This window comes from Rhea americana, unplaced genomic scaffold (genome assembly GCF_003343005.1).
Source record: "Rhea americana isolate MKP2758 unplaced genomic scaffold, rheAme1 scaffold_51, whole genome shotgun sequence".
Classification (NCBI taxonomy): domain Eukaryota; kingdom Metazoa; phylum Chordata; class Aves; order Rheiformes; family Rheidae; genus Rhea; species Rhea americana.
This window is the reverse complement of record NW_028186657.1, coordinates 1736899-1761250: the sequence shown is the minus strand read 5'-3', so window position 1 is coordinate 1761250 and position 24352 is coordinate 1736899. Positions and strand designations below refer to the sequence as shown.

At 40.2% G+C, this 24352-nt stretch overlaps 1 protein-coding gene across 1 annotated transcript in view; it reads left to right on the top strand.

Moving 5' to 3' along the window:
• The window catches only part of HTR4 (5-hydroxytryptamine receptor 4), a 93260-nt gene extending 81460 nt beyond the window's left edge, over nucleotides 1–11800 (top strand). Inside the window, exon 6 of the mRNA XM_085317839.1 lies at nucleotides 11662–11800. Within this exon, the coding sequence (XP_085173965.1) occupies nucleotides 11662–11749 (88 nt within the window). The 3' untranslated portion in view covers nucleotides 11750–11800. The remainder of the gene's footprint in view (nucleotides 1–11661) is intronic.
• Nucleotides 11801–24352: the final 12552 nt, after the last annotated feature.

Sequence of the window (24352 nt, the reverse complement as noted above, 5' to 3'; positions counted from 1 at the left end):
TGACATTTTTAAATTGAAGCGAACCATTTTTATGCAAGTGATTAATTATTGCTCCTCAAGCACCAAAAACTTGAAGCAAGTTTTGATTTAACTGTACAGACTATTTGTATCTGTAAGGACATTATTTGTTCCCAAGAAACTAAAATCTAAGGATAAGGCATACAAAGGAGGTAGTATTGTCCCTGCTTTATACAGAAGTATAAAGCTTAGAGGAATTGCATGGTTTGCCCATGATCAAACAGGAATTTCTGGAAAAGCCAGAAGTATCTTAAATCCCTGGTCATGTTCTGTAAAATGTCACTGAAGAACTTAGTGAGTCTTTATTATTATTAGCACCTGTTCAGTATTTGTCTATCTGGTTAGCACTGAAACAGTTGTAGTCATGTTCCTACTTCTAACTTTTGATGTCTATAAAGACTGTAATTATCATCTTAAGAGTTCATTAGTCAACTGCAAATTGAATGTTTATAACATCATGCAAAAGGTTTTAACTTGTATCCAGATATAATGGCATACAAAAAATGTGTTCTTTCAGCCCTATTTTTCTTTTGATTTTGAATCATTGCTTCTCTTCTGGCCTATGTGAAATGCCTTGGCTGACTCAGGCCAGACTCCTTATTAGTTATCTTTGTTAATCAGTCTGTCTCCCATCTATTTCTTGTGTCAAGCAGAGGGCTGYGTGTAGCAACCTACCAGAGAGATCACGATTTCCTTCATTCATGGAATGATAGTCTTTTTAATAAAGCAGTAGTGTGATATGCTTAGTTAAGTTAAATTAATTTTAAAAATTAGATTAAATCAAACTAAGTTAAATTAACTTTAATGAGTTTCCTTAATTTTTCTTAGACCACATCCATTAACAGACCCTGGCAATAAAAAGAATAAAAAAAGGAGGACATAACGAACAGTTGCAGTTCCAGGGAAACAAACTGATTAAGTCAAATGCTTTTAGTGAAAGAAAAAGAAGAGAAACAAGATGTTTGAATGTTTTGACATTATATTGCAAAATCATATTTCAGTTTATTATTTGCCTCCACTTAAATGGAGTTAAACATCCTCCTAATAAAATATCCTCCTAGTGTAAACACAAAAATAAATGAACTGAAGGGTAGTTTGCTCTTGTTTTGCTGGAAGAAAAGTATAAAACGTATCAATTTTATGTTAATTCAAATCAGAATTTCTTCCTGTCTGTCATTACAGTCACATGTCCAATGTGCATTATTTGTACACTTCTACTTTTGGGATGAGGACATCCCTCATGTAGCTCCAATGAGTTCCCTAGAACTGTACCAGGGATGCCACTGACCCATGTCTAATTGAGACAGCCTAAGAACATGTCCTCAGACTGCAATTAATTAAAGCAAGTAAAAGCCAAAGTTGGTCTGTAAGAGTGAGAGAACAAGAGGGCTTCAACTAATGCAAACATCCTCCAAAAATGATGGAACAAAGAGAAAAGGAAGGAGAGAAACAAATGTATTGATAGTTGCTTTCTTTGTTTTTCATGACTTGGCAAATATAAAGAAAGTTTTGTTTTGTTTTTTTTCCTGTAGTATGTTTCTCTCACTCAAATGCTTTGGTTATGAGCAAACCATCTGCTAATTTTATGACTGAAGATGCATGTAAAAGTCTTACAAGATGTACTAGAGGCTGGATTATGTGGGCTGGAGACAGCTGTTTTAAAAACCTCTARCTGAAATTTAGTAAAGAATGATAAGTGCTTTCTTCCAGCTCAAAGGTCTGAACAGCATTATTTGATTTAAAGACAATTAAGATATTCAGCATAACTGCTCAAGAATGGAAAAAAAATAAACACTTGTCAAGAGATAGAGACAAATTTGTATTTACATTTGACTAGAAAGAACTTTAAAATCAACATTGCTGTCAGATCCATCTAAATAATTYAGCAATCCAAATGTTTTCCTGAGATCTGGATGTTCACATTCAGCTGCAATGGGAAAATTGCACTTGATATTTGTGTGCATTTTACCCATATTTCCCAAAGGACTGCATCATCTGTACAGGAGGAATGGTCCATGGATAATTACTCCTGTTTATTTTTAAAAATCTATTCAAATAATAAGTCTATGACAGGCCAGCTATGCCTTTAAATTTGGCTAGAGCATTTTAGGAATTTTGAAATGTCTTCTGTTTGGGGAAAGACTGACATTGACCAGATCCACTGTCCAGGTGGGTTTTATGCAGAAATAACAGGCGATCCTTCCCCAAGATCAGAATAAAAGACACTGGTCAGGTGAAGGCAAAGGAAGTTCCCTGCTTTGAGACTTGCTGCTGAGTGCAAATCTCATTTTCTGCACCTCACTGCTGCATTTGGTGGCCCTGGCCACGGGGTGGGCAGACAGGTACTGACCTGTTTGGTGGGCTGCTTCTCTGCCAGAGCTCCAGTAGGTGGTTTAGTGAATCATCTACCCCAACTTCTTTAATCAGATAGTCRTCTTTAGGGGCTCTCTAGCTGGTCAGCTTACAATGAAGAGAAATGGTCGTAGGAGGGGAGGATGGAGACACTCGTCTGCTGCCCAAACTCAGCTCCCAAACAGAGCAGAAGCAGCTGTAGCGATGGCTTCCCCACCACCATGCCTTGGCTCATCTGGCTTAAATTCTGCTCCCTCCAGCCCGCTGGAGCCTGTAACCATTCCCTTGAGAGCACACGAGAGGGAAACACAGAGCGTGTCTCAGAGGAATTGGAGGAATATACCTGAAATTTGAGGGAATTCGCTTGGAGCAGTTCTTGTTGTATTTTTCCCAGTTTACACACTCTTTTTAAATTCATTGGTGTCCCATCTATTTAGAAAAGAAATTCTCTCTGAATTTGCCACTAAGTAGAAAAAGCAGATCACGGGGTAGCCACGGCTGAGTGATGAGACCTACCTGTAGTGCGCTTACCTTTGGCAACCTGCTGGTCTGCTCCGGGTCGAAGGAGGTTAATCAGACACAGCATGAGGATGATGTAATGTTAACTTATATCTTACTGTCAGGAAACCTTGCAAGTGTCTTGCTCATCTCAGAAACAAGAAAAAATGAAAAACCTGCAAAGAAACAACAGGAGCTATTCATCCTAGAAGTGTTAGATATATTGCCAGTTTTGCCGCATGGAATATGAAATCAATTTAAGTTGTTCTGCAGTGTTGACACATATCAACAAAAAGACAGAATGAGTTTGTAATTTACTGCTCACTTTTTGCCCCAGGGATTGTGTTCTGTTGGTGGGATGGGTGTTCCTAACTTGCAATAATGATTTTTTTTTACTGATGGCCAAATATGGAAGTTCAATTTAGTGGCTGCAAGCATGAGTCATTCAACATGAAGAATAGTTACCAGAAGCTTTTAATTCATGGAGTCTACAAACTTTTAGTTATGAAAGAAGGACAACTCATCATTGACCTTTTAAAAATTAAACATGTGGCTATATTAAAATCAAATACATTTAATTTTGATTACATATGTGTTCATTTTTCAACAGAATATGGAAATGAAACAGCATATTTTGATGTTTTGTGATTTTCAGATTTTAAAAAACACATTTTTTGGGGCTCTTTCAAAATGAAAAATGTCACAGACTAAAATAACAAATTCCAGGGATTCTTGGTTTCTGATGCTTTTCTCAACTTTCTGATTGTTTCCTAATATTTCTCAGTTTTCCAAAAAGTCAAAAGCATCTTTTCAGGGAGAAAATAGCACTGCTATATTTACCTTTAGCTCCTGCAGTCCTAGAAGGCTCTCCTACGCTGCAGGTGCTTTCCTGCCGTTCTGAAACACATTCTCAAAGTTTATTCATGGCCCAGCTGTGATTCAGAATGGTCTGCGTGATCTCTCTTGGGTTCCTCCATCATAGACATGGTTATATCATGATACTAGCCAGAAATCATGCTGCATTTACTATGTCTCTACCATCTACAATCATTTACTGTGGATTAGTGACTGCCAGAAAATACAGAATTAAAAGGCTATTTTCTTCCTGTTCCTGAAACAGAATAAAGTAAGCAGATGCTTCACTGTCTAGAGTAACTAACAAACACAGTCATCTTAAGCTGTTTTCTCTCTCCCCCTCTCTCTTATAGTGCATTTATGAATTATGTTGCTCACATTTATAATTACGAGGCTGAACAGATGGTGGAAGGCTTATTTCAGAATGGCGTGTTCATTAAAATAACCTACTCTGGTCTGCCAAGTGATTGTTAGCTGTAATCCCAATTTGGTGTAGAAGAGGGTTATTTATTCTTTCTCTCTATATAAGTCCATCTAAAAGAAATGGAGCTTTGAAACGGACACCGTTGGGTGTGAAGTCACGAAAAGGATGCTGTACCTATTCCAGACGGGAAGGATCCGCAGCTGTGCCAGTCCCTTGAGAAAAAATGCAGGGAAAAAGAAAGTTTGGATGAGCACGATTTCAAACTTTAAGAGAGATTTCGGTTTTTTATTCATTTGGGAGCTAAATTCCACTAAAACGTGGTTCCAAATGGCTAAGATTTATACTCAGAATCTTTCCGTGGCATATCTGCACGAGGTAGCTGAGTTCAGTAATGGTAGTTTCCATTATTAAAGATGGGATCCTCTGCTCAGGCAAGACCTAAATATCCCGTTTATGACATCTTGCTGCCTTTCACATCTACATGGCAACATGTTATCTCCCTCCAGTCACACTGACTGTCTCCTGGGTGCCTCTGGGAATAACAAGAGGTTTCATGATAAAATTGGGAGTGGTCATCCACCCCTTTGCCTTCATTCTTAGAAAGCTAATTCTACCAGCTTCACTTTACCAGTTTCATCATCTTGCAAGGTGCGTGATAGATATGCAGACGAATCTTTGCGCTTCAACATTATTAATGATGCATTTTATTTCTGAGATCTCTTGCCACACTTTTTTCACATYTGGATATCAGGATCTGTTCTGAACACAGATGACAGTAGAGATTTAGTTTCAATGCTTCTTTCTTGAGAACAAAGCTTTGGAGAAACAGTTCCTCAGCTGAAGTGGCACTTAGTAGGAATCAGTTTGGGGCCACTCAGCTGGCATGGTGGATAGCTGCAGCCATGTGAGAGGCTAGAGAAAGGACCTGTCTCCCAGTGCCATAATTCCTTCTTGTATTGAGAGCATTTCTATCTGGTCTTTTGCCCTGCATCCTGTCTTGCAACCACCATTGCAGCCTTCAAAGGTGCAAACTGCCCATGCAAAGACTGTTACTGAGGGGTTTCTGGGTTCTTAGTTACAAATGAGGAAATACATTTATTGTGAAATAGTTTGTTTCATTTCATTTAATATTTCATTTAAAGTGCAGGCAATTAACAACTAGAAAAAGGAGGAAAACCGAGAGACAGGTAATTGAGTGCTCACTCATATGGAATTGCCAGTAACACACTGGCTAGTCACCTTGACAAAAGGCAGAAAAAGGTSTGAACATGAATTTGAATCTGCTTTTTTTCCGTCATGAGAAGTTGCAGATCTGCTCCAGACTAAAAAAAGGGGAAAATATTTGCAACTGTGAAAACTTTTGAACAATGGGAAAAGCATTTTCTGCATCACTCTGATTTTAGCTTGAAACTCATTATTTTTGACCTAGCAAGTAAGCCTTTATATTGGCATGTTTCTCTAATGTTCTGTTCTCCCTTAAACGTCCACTGCAATCTTCTGTTAAACTTCCTAGTTGTAAACTAAATTGGTCTATATATTTTTTCAGGGCACACATTGTCTTTTAGTGGAGCTAGCCAGTGCTCAGCTCAACAAGATTTCTGTTTTGATTTGGGAGAGATGTTCAGCGTTTGCGCACAGCTGAGTCTTTATTGATCCTGTGAGTCTGTAGCTCTTCAAAACTTTTTTTCCATGACTTCTTTAGTGTTGGGATAATTTTTGGTTTACCAGCGATGCAAAAACAGGATGAAAATCTCATGCAAGCTCAAATCAGTCCAATTAAAAATTAATCCTTCTGAGTGCAATGAAACATTTTGCTTCATCAGTGCTACAGGATGTATTTTGGTTTTGTTGAAATTTAATACTAGATTTAATTTGAAATATTTAATTTAAATGTAGGCAATTGACAAAATAATATTAATAAAGGATATTTCCCAACAAAGACAAACTGAAATATCTTTAAAATAATATTTTACTTCTTGACATATTTACAGAATTATTGCTTTTATATATATATATATGTATATGTATATATATTTTAAAAGGCAGACTCAGAGAAGCTGGCACAAATTCAGGAAACCTTTCAGTCCCCAGAATTGGCACATTTATTCCTTTTCTTGCCAAAAAGTTAGGAACTTATCTCAAATTACTGAGCAATTCAGTTAACASTGAGCCGCTTCCCCTGGCTCTGCTGTGCCTGAGTTTTCTCCATCAGTCCCGTAGGGAGGCAGTAATGAAGTGCTGGCAACAGAACCTGAATCCCAGCAAAGGGCGGTCTAAGGCCCACGGTTTTGTTTCAGGTAGGGGTCATTTTGCTGAGCTGCGTCGGTGCGACTGGGGTTGGTAGGAGGCTCTCGCAGGCTGACGCGTCTGTAACCCCGACAGCAGCAGCCCGGACAGCGCGCGCGCGCTACGGCTTCCAGCGCCCTACTGCGAGCTGCTAGGAGCAATGCTTATTTCACGAACCTGAAGCGAGGTTTTATCTCCCATTCTTGCATTACGAAGGAGAACTTAAAAACGCAGTGGCGGAGGTGCTCCCAGGCCCTGGCCCGGCTACCTGGGGCAGCACCGAGCTTGCCAGGCGACACGGCCTGAGCCGGCAAGGGAAGGGCTCGAGCCGAGCCAGCCGCCTCCCTGCGTTTGGGTGTTGYCGCTCAAGGAGTCGTTTGGCTCATCCTGGACTACAGCACAAGMGAGATCCAGCAAGTAGACGGGTGATGAGTGGGAAACTTGTGTCCCCACTGAAGTCCTGAGTTATCGTGGCAGGACAGATACGATCGTAGAAGTATATAACATGTATGTACCCATCCACTTCCTTCTGCAGTAACATTAAACTGTGCGGGTGTCTGCATGTACAACCTCTTCTCTACGTGGTGATAAGGTTTCCTTTGCTTTCCAGGGTCTCCAGCAGAGTTCAAAGCAGAGTTCAGGTGGCAAGGGCTCCAGGGAACAGAATTAATAATCCCCAAGCCAACCACACAAAAACAAATCCTTTCTAGTCCAGGGACAGCTGCAAAAAAAGCTCAGTCTCCAGTGACTGTCAGGACAACAGGAACCACCTCTGCCAATTCAGAGCAGAAGGAGTTAATGTAAGCAGGTGGGTTGGGAAAGGATTGCTAAACAAAGAGCAAAGACAGTTGCACTATCTACCATGGGTTTACGATGCCTCTAGATTTCTCCATTAATCTACCTTCAGCCCTGCTGAAAGCTTTGCCGTGCTTGGACGGTGGTCAGCATTTATTTTTTTTTATTTTTCATCTGCTATTATTATGAACCTCTAGGTAAAATTATTTTTCCTCATCAAGATTAAAAGGACAGAAACTGCTGAGAGGCAGCACTAAGCCCAATGCTTAATCAAAGGCTTGGAAAGCGTGGAAGATGGCTGCTGCACTGGTCTTTCTTTTAGTCCATTAGTGAATCAGCTCTAGCTAGGCAGGGCTGCCTTTGCTCTGTTCATTGCTTTGTTTGTTTTCAATGAGTAATATCTACTAATGTGAATCAAACCCTTGCAGATTTTTTGTACATGAGAGGGGCCCTCTGCCCTTTGCAGTAGCCACTGGGATTAACTATCTGTAGGATTATAAACTTGAGTTTGCAGAGAGCTTAGAGAACAAGGATGGATACAAGCGCTCAGAGGAAGGCTATGATTAAAAAACAGGGAAGTAGTTTGTGGCTGCTTTACTGTGTTTCCACTGGGATAAAATGGCTGCAGAACGGCAGCTCTGCTTCCCAGGCAGCTCTGCTGGCGTCAGGAAGCCCTGGGAAGCCGAGCTGCAGTACACACAGGCGGAAACGGAGCAGGTGGCTCTGAGCTCTGACAGAGGGGCGGCACAAACTTGTCATCAGGTTATTGTTTCCCCTACTCCTGGGCTCTACCCAGCATGAGGAAAAGGATGCAGTTAGCCTTTGTGTTCAAAACAAGGAGCCCTGACCCAAAATTGCACTTTGTTTTGCCTTCTTGTCTTCATTCTCCTGGTTAACATACTGCCAGCTCATCATGTGGCTGTACCAGTTTTCCAAGTGGGTTTCTCCCAGGCAGCGAATCCAGTCTTTGCTTCTCATGATTTGGCAGGCACAGGCATGATTGGGGGACCCTCCAAATGGCAACAGAGCTTAGCTCCAGGGCTTTGCTCATCAGAAGGAGAGGGCTGAGCAGGACCTCAGACTTGATGGAAATGAGAACTGTTTTGCATTACAGCTAGGGAAGTCAAAGATCAGCAATTTTTTGGCTTTTCTTCCGTAATGATTTGTACAAGTCAGTACAGGGGATAGATCAGCAGGGAGCTAAAGTGAGACAATTACAAACTGCCATTGGTGTTTTCCCATCCCATTGGTGTTTTCTCCCCAGCTCTTGCTGAATTCCCAGCATAATGCTGGAGCTTCTTGTTCTGGTCATGGGCCTGAGGGTAAAACCACACAACTCCCCTCTGCTGTGCTGAGAGCTAATCCAACCTGTTAATTGCAGAGTCCATTGGACTATCAGAAACAGCATGAGATACAGCAGCAATTATCTCCAAGCTGGTCATCATCACAATTAAAGTACCATTTGGCAAGTACGTGAATAGCCTGCAGCAGGGTCCCTTCCTAGGTAGCAGTGCCTTTTCTTTATGGGGCTTTATTGCTGGGATGGTGTCATGTTCAGAGTAAAGCTGTAACATGAAGTGAGAGCAGCATTCCTCTCCCAGGCCTGGGAGGAGTCAAATGCAGAGGGCAGGATGCTATTTGTAATCGAGCTGGGTAGCCTAAAATGTTCCCATTGAAGAAACTCATTGTAGGTATGAGAGCTGAGCAACTAATTTGCTGTAGATAATTTATTTAATGCATTTAAGCCTTTTTTTTTCAGCTCACATTATGATGACTTCCTCAGATGTACCCATTACTCAAACCTACTTGACAAATATCTCTTGAAACACTTAGCCACACATTCAGAGTCCAAGTATGGTTTTCTGCTTGCAATTGGTAAAACAAATCCTGCAGTGCTTGGCTTCTCAGCTGGGAGTGAGCTGAAGCCCACCAGGTGTGCACTAGTGTTCATGAGGTAAAACTCACTTTGGAGCTTGCTTCCTGTAGATATTGATGCCTGAAAAATTAACTGTATTTGAAAAGAGCAGATCAGTTAAGACAGTGATATGAAAAAAGCAAGACTTTTATAATCCTGTTCTTTATCTGACACTGAACTGGTTCCATGTTACTGACAGCTAGCTTTGAACCTTTGTTTGAAGGGAGGAACTACAGAACACGAAAACAAATCACTGCAACACAAAATCCTACCGGTGGAGGACTCCTTTAACAGTTTCCTGGAGATCTTAGTAAGATTCTTGGAAATCATGTGCCCATGCATGGTCATCACACCCTCAGTGTAGGTTTCACACCCAGATACGTATGCTCTTTCCTCCTCTCCCATCAGTCCTCTTTCCCCACAGGTAAACAGCTCGAAGTGTTGTGCTAACTGCTAGAGGCTTCAGACAAATGCTTTCTGCCATGAGAGATTCTGGGACATCTTCTGGACTTCTCTTTAGCTTACRCGCATCTTTGTAACAAATGCACCACCTGCTAAATTGCTATCTTGCACAACTGTTCTCTGATTACTACAAAAGAAGAAGAAAGGTCTGACTGGATGTCCTCTATGAAATCAGCTTTCACTGTTTGTTCTGCTTCTGAGCAAGCTGTGAGTTGCTCTGACGCATGTCTGCGTTGTTCTCCGAGCAAGGAGCCTTCAGGATTTCATCCTCTGTATTGCCATCTGTAGCAGGGATACTGTCTTGCTATAGGTTTCCTTGGTGGATCACCTCACAAAACATGCCATGTCTCACTTGGTATATAAAATTAATATTACCATATGATTTGTATGCTTCATAGTCATCTGCTTGTAGTGTCTGTTCAGTGTTGGTTGCAAAATGTCTTTTATTGTTTCTTATATCAAGTCTGTATCTTGCTGGCAGAACTATTGTGCATTTTTACAAAGTTTTATGATCATTATTTAAAGTGATGGAGTGTTGAAGTAAGATGTTTCAATGGATGTATCTGCACATAATCTGTATTAAGATGACCAAGCCTGACAATGTTGAAAAACAGTGTTTAGTATGTTGGAAAGTAAATTTCCCCAGGAATATTCACTCGGATAAACGCAGATGGGCAATGCAATTTATATGCTAGCTTTTCTTTTCAGTCCGTGGTCTACTGGAACTAGTAGATAGATCATTTGTAGGTTATTCAGATCATCTGCTTCAGATACTTCAGTTGCATTGTATAAGCACTTTATTTTAGGATCCTAAGTGTCAAGTGTACTCAGCAAGGAGAGAACCAGTTAAAACTCCAAGTAAAATAATGTCAAAGTATCAATCTTTGAAAATATATATATATATATATATATATATGAGAATTTCCTGATCTTTTTTCTAATGATTATACAAACATATCCTAAGGTTCAAGCTACTGCTCTCCTCTCTGCTAACAGCAGAAGAACTCATACAGTCTTTTATTTTCTTGGGCTTTTTAAAAAATCTTTATTGGGATGCAGATATTTCAAGTATGTGTTGGATGTTTGGTATGTAGGGAAATAATATAGCTAAGTCCATGTAAGATTCAGGAGAGCACACAGACCTTATTTTCTTACATGATTTCTCTGAGATGTATTTGGACTAAGGAGAAGTATGTTGTTCCAGTTACTTCTGCAGCTTGCTATTTCTGGACCTGGTGGAAAGATAGGCAAAATAGTCTGACTCCAGTTAGCTGGAATTTTGCCTATCATCTTAGACCTGTTTATTCCTACTAAGCGTTGCACACCACTTTGTAGCACACAACAAAGCTGGGTGTCATCAGCAAGCTAAATCAACAGTTCTCTTCAGAAAGCCATACTGAAACGGGCAGCAGGAAATGAGCTGGTAGACGAGGCACAGGATAAGAGCTAATGTGGAATTCATTATAACTGAATTCTGCTTTTCCATTTATGACCCAATGCCAGGAAAAAATCAGAAAGGTATATACATGCCATGATACCGCCACAGGATATTAAACCTGGAGAACACTGATCTGAGAAGAAATACAGGTATTGGCACTAAACCCAGCTCTAACATAGACAGTGACTACTTTTTAGTAAGCGAAAATTTCCTGAAATGTTCATCCTGGTCTCATGATAATTAGCATTCATTTTGCAAGCTGGTCTCAAATGATTCTCTAAATGCTTGCATTGAAGACATTAATTGAATTGTTCAGCTTAGTCCACCCATAGATGACCAGTGTTTCTTAATTCATTGAGCTGGTTTCCTGTCTGGTTACCAGCTGCACCTTAGATAAATGAAAACCAGCAGGTTCTTGTTTTTCAGAGATTGTCTTGAATCAATCAAATTGAGTATTTGTTTTCCTGTCATGGACCAAACTACATTTTGATTAATGTAGAATCTGGATATTTGGAACCTTCTTAAGACGTAAATCTGGGTTTTCAAGAACTCACTTGAGATAAGCCTGACCTTTTAACTGGCACTAACTAATCTTTATTTATGTTTTTCCACTGCCAGGTACACTGTTTTACATAATGGGCATCATCAGGAACTTGAGAAGCTTCCCATCCACAATGACCCAGAATCCCAAGAGTCCTGTTTCTAGTGAAGATCCTAGAAGAGGAATGGCCCAGCTTAAGGAACAGATTCTTTTCAGGATCCCTAAAGGATTTCTGGACAGCAGGACTTTGAAACTCTAAAACTTTAATTAAAACTCGTTCATTTGCATTTTCATGGTGCCTCCTGCTCTGACTTCATATGAATGCCTAACCTCATGCATGTGTAGATTGATGGGAGCACAGGAAGGTGTATGATGAGCAGAATGGCTGAGGAGACATTTCTGTATCTGCAAGGACATCTGGAGTATATTACTGCATCAAAGTTTTGCTCTGGGTTCTTCATGATGGAGCTGATTTCTGTCAATGTAAAGAAACAACACAAATACAAGCCACCACAGGGACTCCTGTTACTTCTTTCTAACTGCTGTCTTTGTACAAGCCACCTCTTTGTCCTGTGACACGGGTATCATGACCTTTACAATTCAAGTCCTGGCTTGAAGCCCTAACATTAAATGAAAGTAAATGCCTGTTTTATCTGCTCAAGGTCCTACTCACCTGTGGCTGGATGTTGTCAGGAGAGAAATAGCACTACGTTTAAATAATAAAGATGAAATATTTGCCCTTTTGATTAGCAGTACTACTGTTAGCTTAAGCCACTGACTCACCCTATCCTGCAGAGCTTGCTTTGTAAATGCTTTTCTTTTCTTTTCTGGTCAAGTTCATTGGTGGAAGTTCATTGGCCTGAAGAGCTGAAGTGTGGCATACGGAGGCATTTCACAGCTAACAGAGACTAAGAAGGCCCAGCAAGTACTGCTTCAGCTCCAGCCTAATTGCTAGAAGACAGTGGCCATCCTCTGCCATTTGCAGGCCAGTGGACTGGATGCAGCCCTCAAACCCCAGGCAACCTGCCAGTACAATCCTCATCTGAGCAAGCTTTGGGCATTCTTATTGAGAAGAAAGGTTGGTCAAGAGGCAGGGTCAGTCTGTAATAGTTCACTAAGTGCCATCTTGAAAAATATATCATCTAAAAAGCTTTTCTAGCTACATCRGGAAGACAGACTCCTATTTATGTTTTCCATCTTTATTTTTATATTTGTTTCTGTTCTCTTCCAACTCTGAGGCAAGAAGTTTCAAAACTTTCAAATATCACTGTATGCACCTGTTTGTAAAAATCTCAGTCTCTAGCTGCTTCCTGCATGTAGATGTTGCTATGTTTCTTGTGAGCATCTTCCATCTTTGCATGCTAGTGGTAAACAAGGCTGTAGACTTAGCAACAGCGGGAGAACTATTTTCACACAGTGGGAAATATGCAGGATCAAAACTATAAATCTCTACCCTTTACAGATGAAGATCTAATCCAGAGATGCCACCCTGAGCCTAAAAAACAAAATTGTACTTTGTTACATTGTGTAATCATGTACAGATATTTTTAATATAAAGAAAAGTGACATTATTTATTTTTTTTTTTAATCAGGAATGTGCATTTTTTTCTTTGAAAGCTTCTAGACCCAGGAGCTTAACATATATATATATATATTATTTAGTAATGTTTCTGTTGCTATGTGACAGGTATTTACTGTAAACAAACAAACAAACAAATCCTGTTTTGAACAAACAAAAATGTTGCTCAGTATGAAAGTTTTGTGCATGATAAGAATTTCCCTGCAGCAGTGTCTGACTTCTTKAAAATATTCCTTCGACCCAGGATAGAGTCATCGATAAGGCTTCTTAACCTTTTCCTTCAGGATTCAGAAGAACACTGGACAGAAACAGCTCTAATTAGAGGGAGTCAGGCACTTACTAATGTACAAAATCCCTAGCAGTCAGAAAGAGACAAAAAACTGATGTTTGAGAACATAGGTGGAAAGAATACAAGGTTTTCTAAAAGAGAGGGTGAGATAAAGAGTTTGAGGCAATTCTTGGTTCATCAATATGGTCTTACAGAGTTGTGTTTCCAGAAAAACTCAGTATTAGTTCAACTCTACGGTTACTACTAAAACAGACTTCAGTGGGTGAAAAAAAATAGGACGTTGTTGCGAGCTTTGGAAAAAATGCATCCAAGGCTTCATCAGTTGTATGATTTACACCTCTGTAGAATTGCTCATATGGATTTTTTCTGGATTTGGGTATGCAAGACTGCAAAACAGGTTGTCTTGGTTTCATCACAAGCATCAAACTTCTTAAAGAAAATCCTTAAAAGGCTTTTCTCTGTCCCCATTAAAAGGCATCAAAATGTTGGTGAAGATTTCTGTGAGTAATGCACAACCAGCAGCATGGGGACACAATAGTAATGATATTCCTTTGGTTTTTATTGTTGAAGTGTTGGGGGGGTCCTATATTTTAATGTGCTTTAGTAATGTATCTCTTCTTAATTTAAAATGAACTTCTCAACATTGAATTTTATTCATGAGAGATGTCTGGAAGGCTCTGTCCAGGGGATCCTTAGCTCACCAGCCAAAATGGTCTGTTGCTCTCATACAAAAAAGGATCCAGTTCCAAAACCGTATTTGCAAATGTTGATGTTCTGTGTTGTCTCTGGCTAATGACTGGTCAGCCCCCATTGATCTGTCACAAACAATCTAGCAGCTACTGCTTTGTAAGTCAATAATTGCAGCAATGCTTCTGTGAACCCAGCAAATGATATTGTCCATCTATCAATAAATTGATATTTCTATAGAAAAGAAGCTGTCTCATGGAAAGAACCAGCACTCAGTTTCCTTCCTTCTCTAATGGTAGCCGCTTCAGTAGCCTCTAAGTTCATCTTCGCATTGACCATTCTGGCTAGTGGTTTTGGAGTCTCTGCCTGTGCTGAATAAGGTGTGATGTATTGGCTGTTTCTAAAAATAAAAATTCTTCTATGTAAATTAAACTCCAGCTCATGCTCGTTTCTTGTGTGGTTTTCACTCAAAACATAAAATTCTACCATTTTTGCAGGTAGAACATTATGTCTGCTTTGCAATACACCCAAATAGCTATTACAGCAAGGGAGAATCTGGTCACAGTGCTTTGAAAATACTGAATGAATCTTGGGTTACCATAAAATGCCCTAATGGTTCTTCACCTGCCAGAACAATCCTGCCTCCTACACCAAGTGTTCCAGCACCTCCTTCTTTTGCCTCGTATTTCTTAGACTGTTACTGAGCCCTCTTTCTCCTTGCCTGGGCTGTGTCCACCTCACCTCTCACTTTATCTTATACTGACATTTCATTGGTATTAGCTSGTCTCTCAAGACAGGCATTATTTGTGAATGAGGAGTCAGATAAAATTTTGTGTTGCTCTGTCTGCTTCTCTGAGTATACCAGTGGATTTGACTGAAAAAAGAGGTTCCTTTCTTCCCTGCTTTTCCWCTCTTTCCCCATCTGTCACAGAACCACTCTAACTAGTAACTGTTCTATTTCCTTACATAAATATACCAGCACTCATCAGCAAATTATTGCACTGCCACATTTATATTCTAGTAACATTATACTTTCTTTGCATGCAGTAAATCTCAGAAGCKTTAAGCTTTATATTTACTGTAGCTGTTTTCTTGGATTACAACTGATTACACTTTTTCCTGGTCAGAGATAAAGTGCTAGCAGAACAGCTACCTAACAAGAAATTGGCTGGCTAGGTCTTTGCCAAACCATCTTCAGAAGGCTGATTGGTCAACACAGTTGTATTTGTGTATTTCCATATTTTTCTAGGCTCCAGAGGAAATATTCTGAGATCTTGCATGATATTTGTTAGCAGAGTCTATGCCTAGACATGCAGATCCATAGACTCGCTGAAGTTACTTGTGATGAAAGCTGGAAACAGAGGAAGAGATTAACTACTTCCAGAAGCAGATTGAAAACCTAGTCTAACGCTAAACCTGTGGGCCAATTTCCTTTAAGTGGGCCTTAGACAGTGTAAGGGTGCATAGTATCATGCAAAAAGCCATCTTTTCTTCTGAGGAGACTTCCACATCTCTGATATCCTGTTTACTTGGAGAGAAACTAAGTCAGAGTCATCTTGTAAGTGAAATTCAGAGGCATAATACGTCAGCAACAGGAAGCTGTGTTCACAAAACAGAAGCTCCAAGGAAGAGTGCAGAAGAGGCCATACACTTTAATTAGCTGATTATCAAGACTGTCTAGAGGGATGTGAAGCAATAACTGGATGATACATACTCTGTAAATGTCAGTGCTTGAGGCAGTCAGCAGCTGTGTTCCTTAGTGAGATGCAGGAAGATATGGCTGCAGCCCAAGTGTACAAGCAGGTCATGCTCGTAAACACCATGCAGAGAGATGAATCCTTATGGGAAAAYGTCCCTTCTACATTTATCCTTCACAGTTCTTTCAACACTGAATATATTTTCAGTTTTCAGTCTTGGAGAGGGCAATGAATTAGAAATAAAGGAGAAATAGTATCTTGGCAGAACAATTAGAAAAACACTTTCAATAAATTCTCAAAATCTTTTTCATTTAGTTCAGAGGTCTAGAATGTGACCTCCTTCTACTGCAGAATCTGATGCCTGTCTAAGCACAAAATAAACAAAAACATTTACCAAAGTGGCTTAAAAATGAAGGCAATAGCTTCCATTCCTGTTACACTGCAGTACATTGCCTTTGTGTCTACACTCCAGTTGTCGTGTATTAGCACAGCTGAAAATGGGCTCACAAAGRAAGCAGAAAGACTGACTGTGATGGAGCTGAAGGGTGTTGGTAGAGATGTGTGGGAAGCCTTACTCACTTCTTGCCCACATAGTGCAAGCTAGCTTCAGCCTACATTTTCCACACGCAGCTTGTTTGAAGACAATGTCCTCAAATCACAATACACTCTTGTGTATACTTGAAAGGGAAACAGTGTACGTGGTGCACACATGCAGAGGATTGGTGTGGAAAAAACAAATTCAACAAACTGAAAACCTGTTTCTTACTGCCCTGCTCTCCATGTACTGTTTTCTAGTCAGAAGCAGAAATTCTTAGCTTATCAAACACATGCAGAAAACAGCATGCATACAACCACTGTTTGCCTACAGAGATAGTCATGCTAATAAGCTTCATTTATTCCTATTATAATTCTAAACAGTAATAATGAARACAATTCACTTGCAACCATAGGAGCCCACATCTCAGCCTAACATGCCAAGCTGACTTCTTCAGGTATCAAGGATCACTCTGATGCTGGTCCAGTTTACAAAGCAACTGCAATTGAAGACAACTCATGTGAGTAATGAAAGCCGTTACTAGGCTTTGACTTTAAGCACCTTTACCTTGACTCTAAGCAGTGGGAGTCCCTGGCTTCAGAGTCTCCTTCTCCTTCTGCAAACTCCAGTCCTTCATGAGTCTCTGTTGGAAAAAAGGACACTTCAGGGAGAATGTATGTTAGAAGCATGTGAGGTAACCACTCAAAATTTGAAYACAAGCCGGAGCTGAGAGGGCTAATTGATACTCACCTTGCCTTGACCTCAGCACACTTCAAATTGGCTTTTGTTTTGGACTGCCTTCTCCTACAGTCCCCTAAATGGAATCAAGCGTCCCAATGTATTAGCTGTACTTAAATGCTCTTGTTCCTTTCAAAATACTTCTCAGTTCAGGTATTACAAAAAACTAGTATTTGATCTAAAGAACATCTGACTGAAAGATTGTGGTTATTACAATGAAATACACTCAAAAATGGCTCTGCTTAGCAAAGATGTGGAAGAAACAAAGGGTATTTAAAATATTTATTGGTGTCAGTTTGACTTAATATTGTGCAACAGAATCTAACTAATTGGTTCCAAATTGTGTTCATTTTATTCCTAATATAGATGAAAAATACATAACAATGACAAAAAAATTATGGTTTCTTGGAGCAGGTAGCCCACATACAGAAGACTCTGAGTCATTCTGAAGAGTATTCCTCACCTGGTTTTATAAATCCTAGAGCCAAGGAGAGCATTTTCATTCTGTAACTGTCAACTATAAATCCTTCGGTAGTTTAGGATCCAATCTTTTCCTCTGCATTAGATTTCCTGAGCCATCTCTGAGTATTATCATGCCAAGAGGCACTAAATCTGTTGTTTTTTTTCTACTGAACATATGAGTCACATACAAATATAAAAAAGCTTTTAATTATTTCATTTTGTATATATTTTTAAATCTCTCTGAATCCAAAATAATCACTTACATTCACTATGTTAATACCACTTACCTTACCTTAAGAATCTAATTACAAAACAGACATAATTTAACTAGAATTTACCCAATTAAAGCTTTAAAGGATCTGAGTTCTGCTACTTCTCATGAAAGCTTCCTTTGCTGAACCATATGCCTATGCTATTAGGCTTCCTATTAAATAAATGCTCATAACGTAAAACATTTTGAAGATCAGGTAGAAGATCTTACTAATATATTTTAAGTGTGCATTATTTGCTTTGACAATTTACAGATTTTTGTCATTTTTAAACAATTTTTATTGACCTTTTAAAGTTCTTGAGAAGGACCAAAAAACAAAGTTCTTGAAAACAACCAAAAAAAGAAAAACAAACTCTATATTAACCTTCCTTRGACCACATCAGAGCAGGAATGCAATGCCAGTCAAAGGTCTCCACCCAGCAGCAGTAGTGCCAGGGTCTATATGCTCTTAGAAATGCTGTGAAGAAGGCTTTTCAGGCCTCTGGGACAAGAGGAAAATTTCCTTCCTGAGTAAGGAAATTTATTTCCTTGCTTGGCTTCCAATTCCTTGAAGACTTCTTTCAAGTCAAGATTTAAGAAGGCTCCCAAGAAGACTCCCAATGGTGACCTTAAGCTGCCGAGGGCTGTGCTTATGCTAGACAGTGATCCAGAGTATGAGAACTAAATCCTTGACAGCAATCTCAGTAATGAATCTGTTTTCGTTCCTTACAGTTGAATCCCACCTGCCAAACAGGGCTCTTGATATATACCGTATCAACAACCATTTTCATGTCAAATGCAACCCTTTCAAGGGCATCCCTCTCTTTGTAAAGAAAAAAAAACCACACATAAAGAGAATCTAAAGCATTACTGCAACTAATATGGTACTAGCAGTAACTGAAAAACTGCTACTAATTCAAGGGTTACTTTAAGGACTACATAGATCAAAACAGACAGATAGGAAGGACCACAGAGATTAATACAAGCAGACGTGTTTACTCAGTGCCAATTTCCATGACCTGATGGGACGCTACTAGACTCAATCATTATTCTCTTTGAAAGAGCTGATTCACTCGTTACCACTTTTATAGCCCTGGCAAGGGGTCCTAGATCACTACCTTCTCAGAAGATTTCAAGCTGTGAACACCTGCGCTCTTCTTGCAGTAGTCTAAAACAGCCAAAAGAGGAGTTATCTACCTCGTTAGTCCTTCAGTATACAGTGCTGAGAGCCTCTAAAAGCAATTACACTGGCACATTACACTAGAGAGTGCATGGCAGAGGACAGCAGCTCTCAGTTCCTTGAGCACAGGAAATAACTATATTCACATTAGGCACTATTCATTTATTTCCCAGTCAACTGAGTCAATGAAAAAGGGCAGAAAACAACTCAGGAAGGAAATTCTTTTATTGCCTTTTCAGCTTCTCTGTGCACGCAGAAGCACCTTACTCTGAAGAAACCACGGCTTCCCTGAGAACCTACAATGAAGTGCTATGATGCCAACACTTGCTCCTTGTGGACAGTCTTACTGGGGACCACAGTTTATTTCTCATTTCAAACTGCCACTTCTTTTTCCCCTTTGCTAGAATAGGCATGTTTAAACCAATGACCTCCAAGTTTGCTCCTTTGCTTACCCAAATACTGAGCTACAGAGAGGAATATAGTGAAATCACAGTCCAACTTTAACGTGAAACATGCTATTTTGATCTCTTTTTACTCCTGGAGAAGGGATCTTACATGATCTTACATTTTGAAAAGAGAGTGAAAACATTGCTGCTGATTTTTATGATGAAAGTGCAGTCCTTGCCTAATATGCCCTAAAAGATGACCCCTGCCCTGCTTGCTCTCTCTGCAAATGAACAGAAGCTGCCAAAGTGCGACTGGCCTTATCACCTCTCACTCTTATCTGCAGACCTCTAATTCAGCCACAGATTTGGTAGCTTGTCCAGAGAGCATGATTATACGTGGCAGATAAACCCTGCCACCTCTCACTTCTGTACCAGAGCTCCAACAAACAACTTCCATTCTTTGCACCTCTACTGGTAAAGGCTTAACTTCAGGGCACCATGGGAGATACGTGCTGAAGGAGCAAACTGACATCTTCTCTGTCTCTGGTTGTGATCCATCTGTTTGCAGAAACAGATGTTTTCACAGCCCATTCTGTTGCAGTCCTGAGTAATTTCTTACAAATAGCTGTTCTTAGAAGTGTAATCTGCAAGCACCTTCCTTGCCAGAAGTAATCCTATTTTTCAAGTAGCTCTTCTTCAGAATGGCCTGTCCCTGAAAAGTGGGGGCTGGTTGAGGTTTTTTTTTTAATTATTATTAGTATTAATTTTTTTTTATGAAACACTTCAGAGCAATGAATCATTGTACTGAGAACTCACAACTGAAGGTTTCTTCTGGGAATAAGCAAGGTTTTGGGATGTTACCTCCACGAGTTAAATGCTTTTTTTTTTGTAGTTTTGCTAACAGGTTGCAGATTTCAGCTTCTTGCCCCACCCTTCTCTAGAAGACTGTGATATAGCTGGACTGGCTAAACCAAGGTAAGCATCTATAGTTCAGGTGGGGTAGCTCCCAACACTGAAACATTTCCTTACCCCTTGTCACAAACAATGTCTTAGCTTTTATGCGTGGCTCATGCTGTCACACTAAATGGAGTGTTTCCTGCTTAGATAACACCTTTGTAGACATCATACTGTGGGAAGCAGAATTTCTTCCCCACAAAGTTAGTGGTTTTGTTCTGTAATATTATTTTATAATAGAGAAAGCTTAGYTCAACTAGATAGAAACATTAATGAGCTCAAGGAAACTTTCTGGTTTTCGGGGCCATAGTTTGAGTTTTGGCTGTCACGTTACCACATGCAGCACACATGGGTTCATACACAAATGTCTTACCATCCTCATGACAAGGGATTAAGCTTTAATTGTTTGTACTGGCAACTCAGAACAAAAATCATGGGCAAGGGAATGAGTTCACAGGTGCCTCTAACAAACTGAATCTTCCTGAGGAGCCACAGTTAGAAATGTAGATCTATCTACAGATAGAAATTCTATCTTCATCAATTTATATTTTTCTCCTCAAATAAAAACATGCTTTCAAGAGTCTTGTCTTTTCTTAACCCAAATACTGTTTGCCTTTGTCCAAAAATTGGTGAAATATGACATACCAAAGTAAAAATAAGCATGCTGCCTATCTCTGAGAGGCAGCGTTCTGTGCTCTTCTCCCACAGGACCAACATCGCAAGCATGCTCTCTGCTTTACTTATTTACATTATACACTCTTTACTTACATCACATTTTTCAGGTACTTGAGCAACTCACAGCCATGCTCACCCGATCCTCTGAGGCAAGGCACAAAACAGTCCAGTGACTTGCCTGCARTGGCACAAGCCATCTTAGATTTGCTTTCCAGTTAATGGAGATCTAGCCAATATCTGTATTTGATCAGCTGAATCATACCCCAGAAGTGCTTATTTCTCCTCACTTTGTCTAAGAGGAGGTCTCTGTGATTGCCCATATATTCAGCCACATGCACCTGCACTATAGACATACAAAATTAACAGAGGTATATCCCATGCAGGAAGACCCAGGGCTGGCAAGCGAGGCAATCCTTCCCACTTGAAGCTTTCCCACACACGAGCAAAATTCACAGAGGAAGTAGGTGACAAAATCTATTCAATATCACAGTTTATCATTTTCCTTACCTATCAGATTTAACGTTTACAAAGCTGCCTTTGAACTCTAGCAAACAGCTTGCTCCGATATCCAGATGCAGATATCATTGTTTGTTAAGTGGGTTGTAAATYGATTTCATAGTTCATTCCAAAGCTGCCACTCACTGGCATGGTAAAGCTAAAAACCCTGCGTGGAGTTTTCTGCTGTAAAAAGATCAGCAGAACAGGACTGCTCAGCCACCTTATCTGGCATGACAGCAGACTGCTCCTCCTGCTAGAGCCCAACACAGAGGTGTCAGACTGGACTTCAGCAGGACCAGGCAAGTCTGTCACATACAGAGAGAATGCATCTGGCCTACTTCCTGAAGAAAGTTTAGAAACTAGGTAGAACCCTTTTCTTGACCTCTAGGGTTGTAGCAATTGATTAACAGACTGCCATAAAAGGAAATAAAATGGGGAAGCTCACATACAAAAAGATTCTATCTATTTACAACCTAGATATGCAACCTTTCAGTTGCAAATGAAGCTGCAAAACAGAATTTCTCAAGCCTCATATATCTACATCAGCTTCTACAAATCTGGCACAGATCTCCATACAGTATGTATGAGTTTTTGGAGACATATGSAGGACCTAAGCAAACAGAATGGAAATGAGGCATCATCATCTTTTACAGATACTACACCAATGTTAAGAGATGTTAAAATACTTTGTAGTTTGCTCAATATTTGGGATATACGTACAATACATCATTCTTCTAAACATCTAACTATACCCTATTGTACCTTTTGTGACCTCCTAAAATCAAGTTGCTCAAGCATTAAAAAAGGAAAGGAAGTGATTGATTTCCACTTAGGTTACCTAGAGCTCTGATGGAAGGGAACTTATTTCAACTGTTCTTTGCTGATCTTAAAGCTTGAAAAGAGGTTATGAACCCATGTCAAAAAAAATACTTGCATCACTTACCATCATCAAAGCATTTCTGAAAGATAAAATCAAGTTCTACCTAAAGTGAGAGCAAGACAGCAATTCTTGACTTAAGTGACTTCTCATACTAAGCCTCTCTTTGCCCAGAGTAGCCAATCGATTTATGCCCAAAATTTAGAGAACAAAAGCATCTGACAGTTCACAAGAGGTTTTGCTTTACACAGTAGGTGCTCCTGGAACAGACTTTGCATAGGAACCCACCTTCCAAGAAACTGGACTGGAGCCAGGTCACATCAAGACAAAATTAACAGGGGAAAGGCAGCTTGCAGCACCCTCCTAACCTACCAAATTAACCCCGACCTCATCTGCTGGGGCTCAGCTGCTCCAGAGGCACGCAAGAGCCAAGCAACGCCAACAAAAGCACGCTCCCGCCCCGCCGCCCAGCTCTCCGGATCCCAAGTGGGAATGACGAGCGCAGCGGCTTCCTCCCCTCGGAGCGGGGCGCACACGCGCGGACAGGGCGCACACGCGCGGAAGGGGCGCAGCCCCCGCGCCGCGCCGCGCCGCCGCCGGGCAGCGCCCCCTGCTGCCGCCGCCGGGCGCCGCGGCTCCCGCGGGCTCCTGCGGGCTCCGGGGGCGGGAGCGGGCGAGCGAGGGAGTAGCGGCACAAGAGGAAAGGAGAGATGAATCAAGCTCATGTTCACTGCCAGGTTTCAGTTCCCTAGGTTTTGCAGATGGTATTTGTTTGATCTGGTTAACCCTCTTGAGCTGACAAAATTAAAAACAACTTGCAAAAGAAACACCCGTGATTATACACTGCCAGTCAGCAAATTGGGGCTGGTGTCACAAGCTTTACTAGCACAGATCCTTAGTTCAGTGACTCAATAATTCACAACTAGAGAATTCAGACATGACAACTCCAGTTTTTCAGTCTTCATTGTGGAAAACAAACATTTTTAGCCCCTAAAATCAGAACAGTCTTTCAGCTGAGCTGATGCAGTAGTGAACACGAAGGCTTAGCATTAGCAGAACGCCGCTGCAGCCAAAGAGCGGCATGGCAAGCAAGTTATTTGTTATACGGCAGCTCCTGCTGACATGAACTATATCCATTCATGTACTAGTAATAACAATTTACAATTGGTACATTAAAACCACTGTAAGGTTCAATGGCTTATAATAAGAAACACTGAATACAAGAAGTACGTAATTTGTTCAGAAGGCTGCAGTTAGAGATACCAGATGGAAATCTGGCACAATACTCTACAAATGCAGTAATGTTTTTTCTGATACATGTTGTATTTAAAATGGCAACGATGAGTGTTTCCRTGACTCAGCTTATTTGAAACACTTCTAGAATGGGTCACAAAAACTGTTACTTTTGTCTGAATCTCACTGTATTARCTATAATTAAATGTACTTGTTAGGACTAAATATTAGACGTTCCCTTTAATGCAGGATCAAAGCTCAGCAGTATTCACGTTAGCATCTGATGAAGGATACCTAGTGTGTTCTCCTTGCTCCTTAACAGGATGTAGAACGCTATCTGTCACATGAGGAAAAAATGCTACTTTACCAAATCTCTTTCTGCTTCCATTAGATACCACTGTCTTCCCCCTATCTTCTTCCTATACTTCCAGTGTCATATAGTCACGTGTCAAAAATTTCTGCAGAGGAACAAATGCAAAGAAAACTAGCAGTGGCTTTGCTAAATCGAACACTTTTTGCCTCTTCCATTTTACAAAAATCCCTGTTAGGTACATTTATACCAGAACAGTTGAACTGTTGTAACACTGGTTCAAAAAAAAGTGAAATCAGTAACAGTTATGTGTAAAGTCATATAATAATACAATAACTAATCTACTCTAGAGCTTTTACCACAGCAAGTTAGTAAACAATGTTATTTGTTATACTGATAACTCTGCAAACTTAAAAGC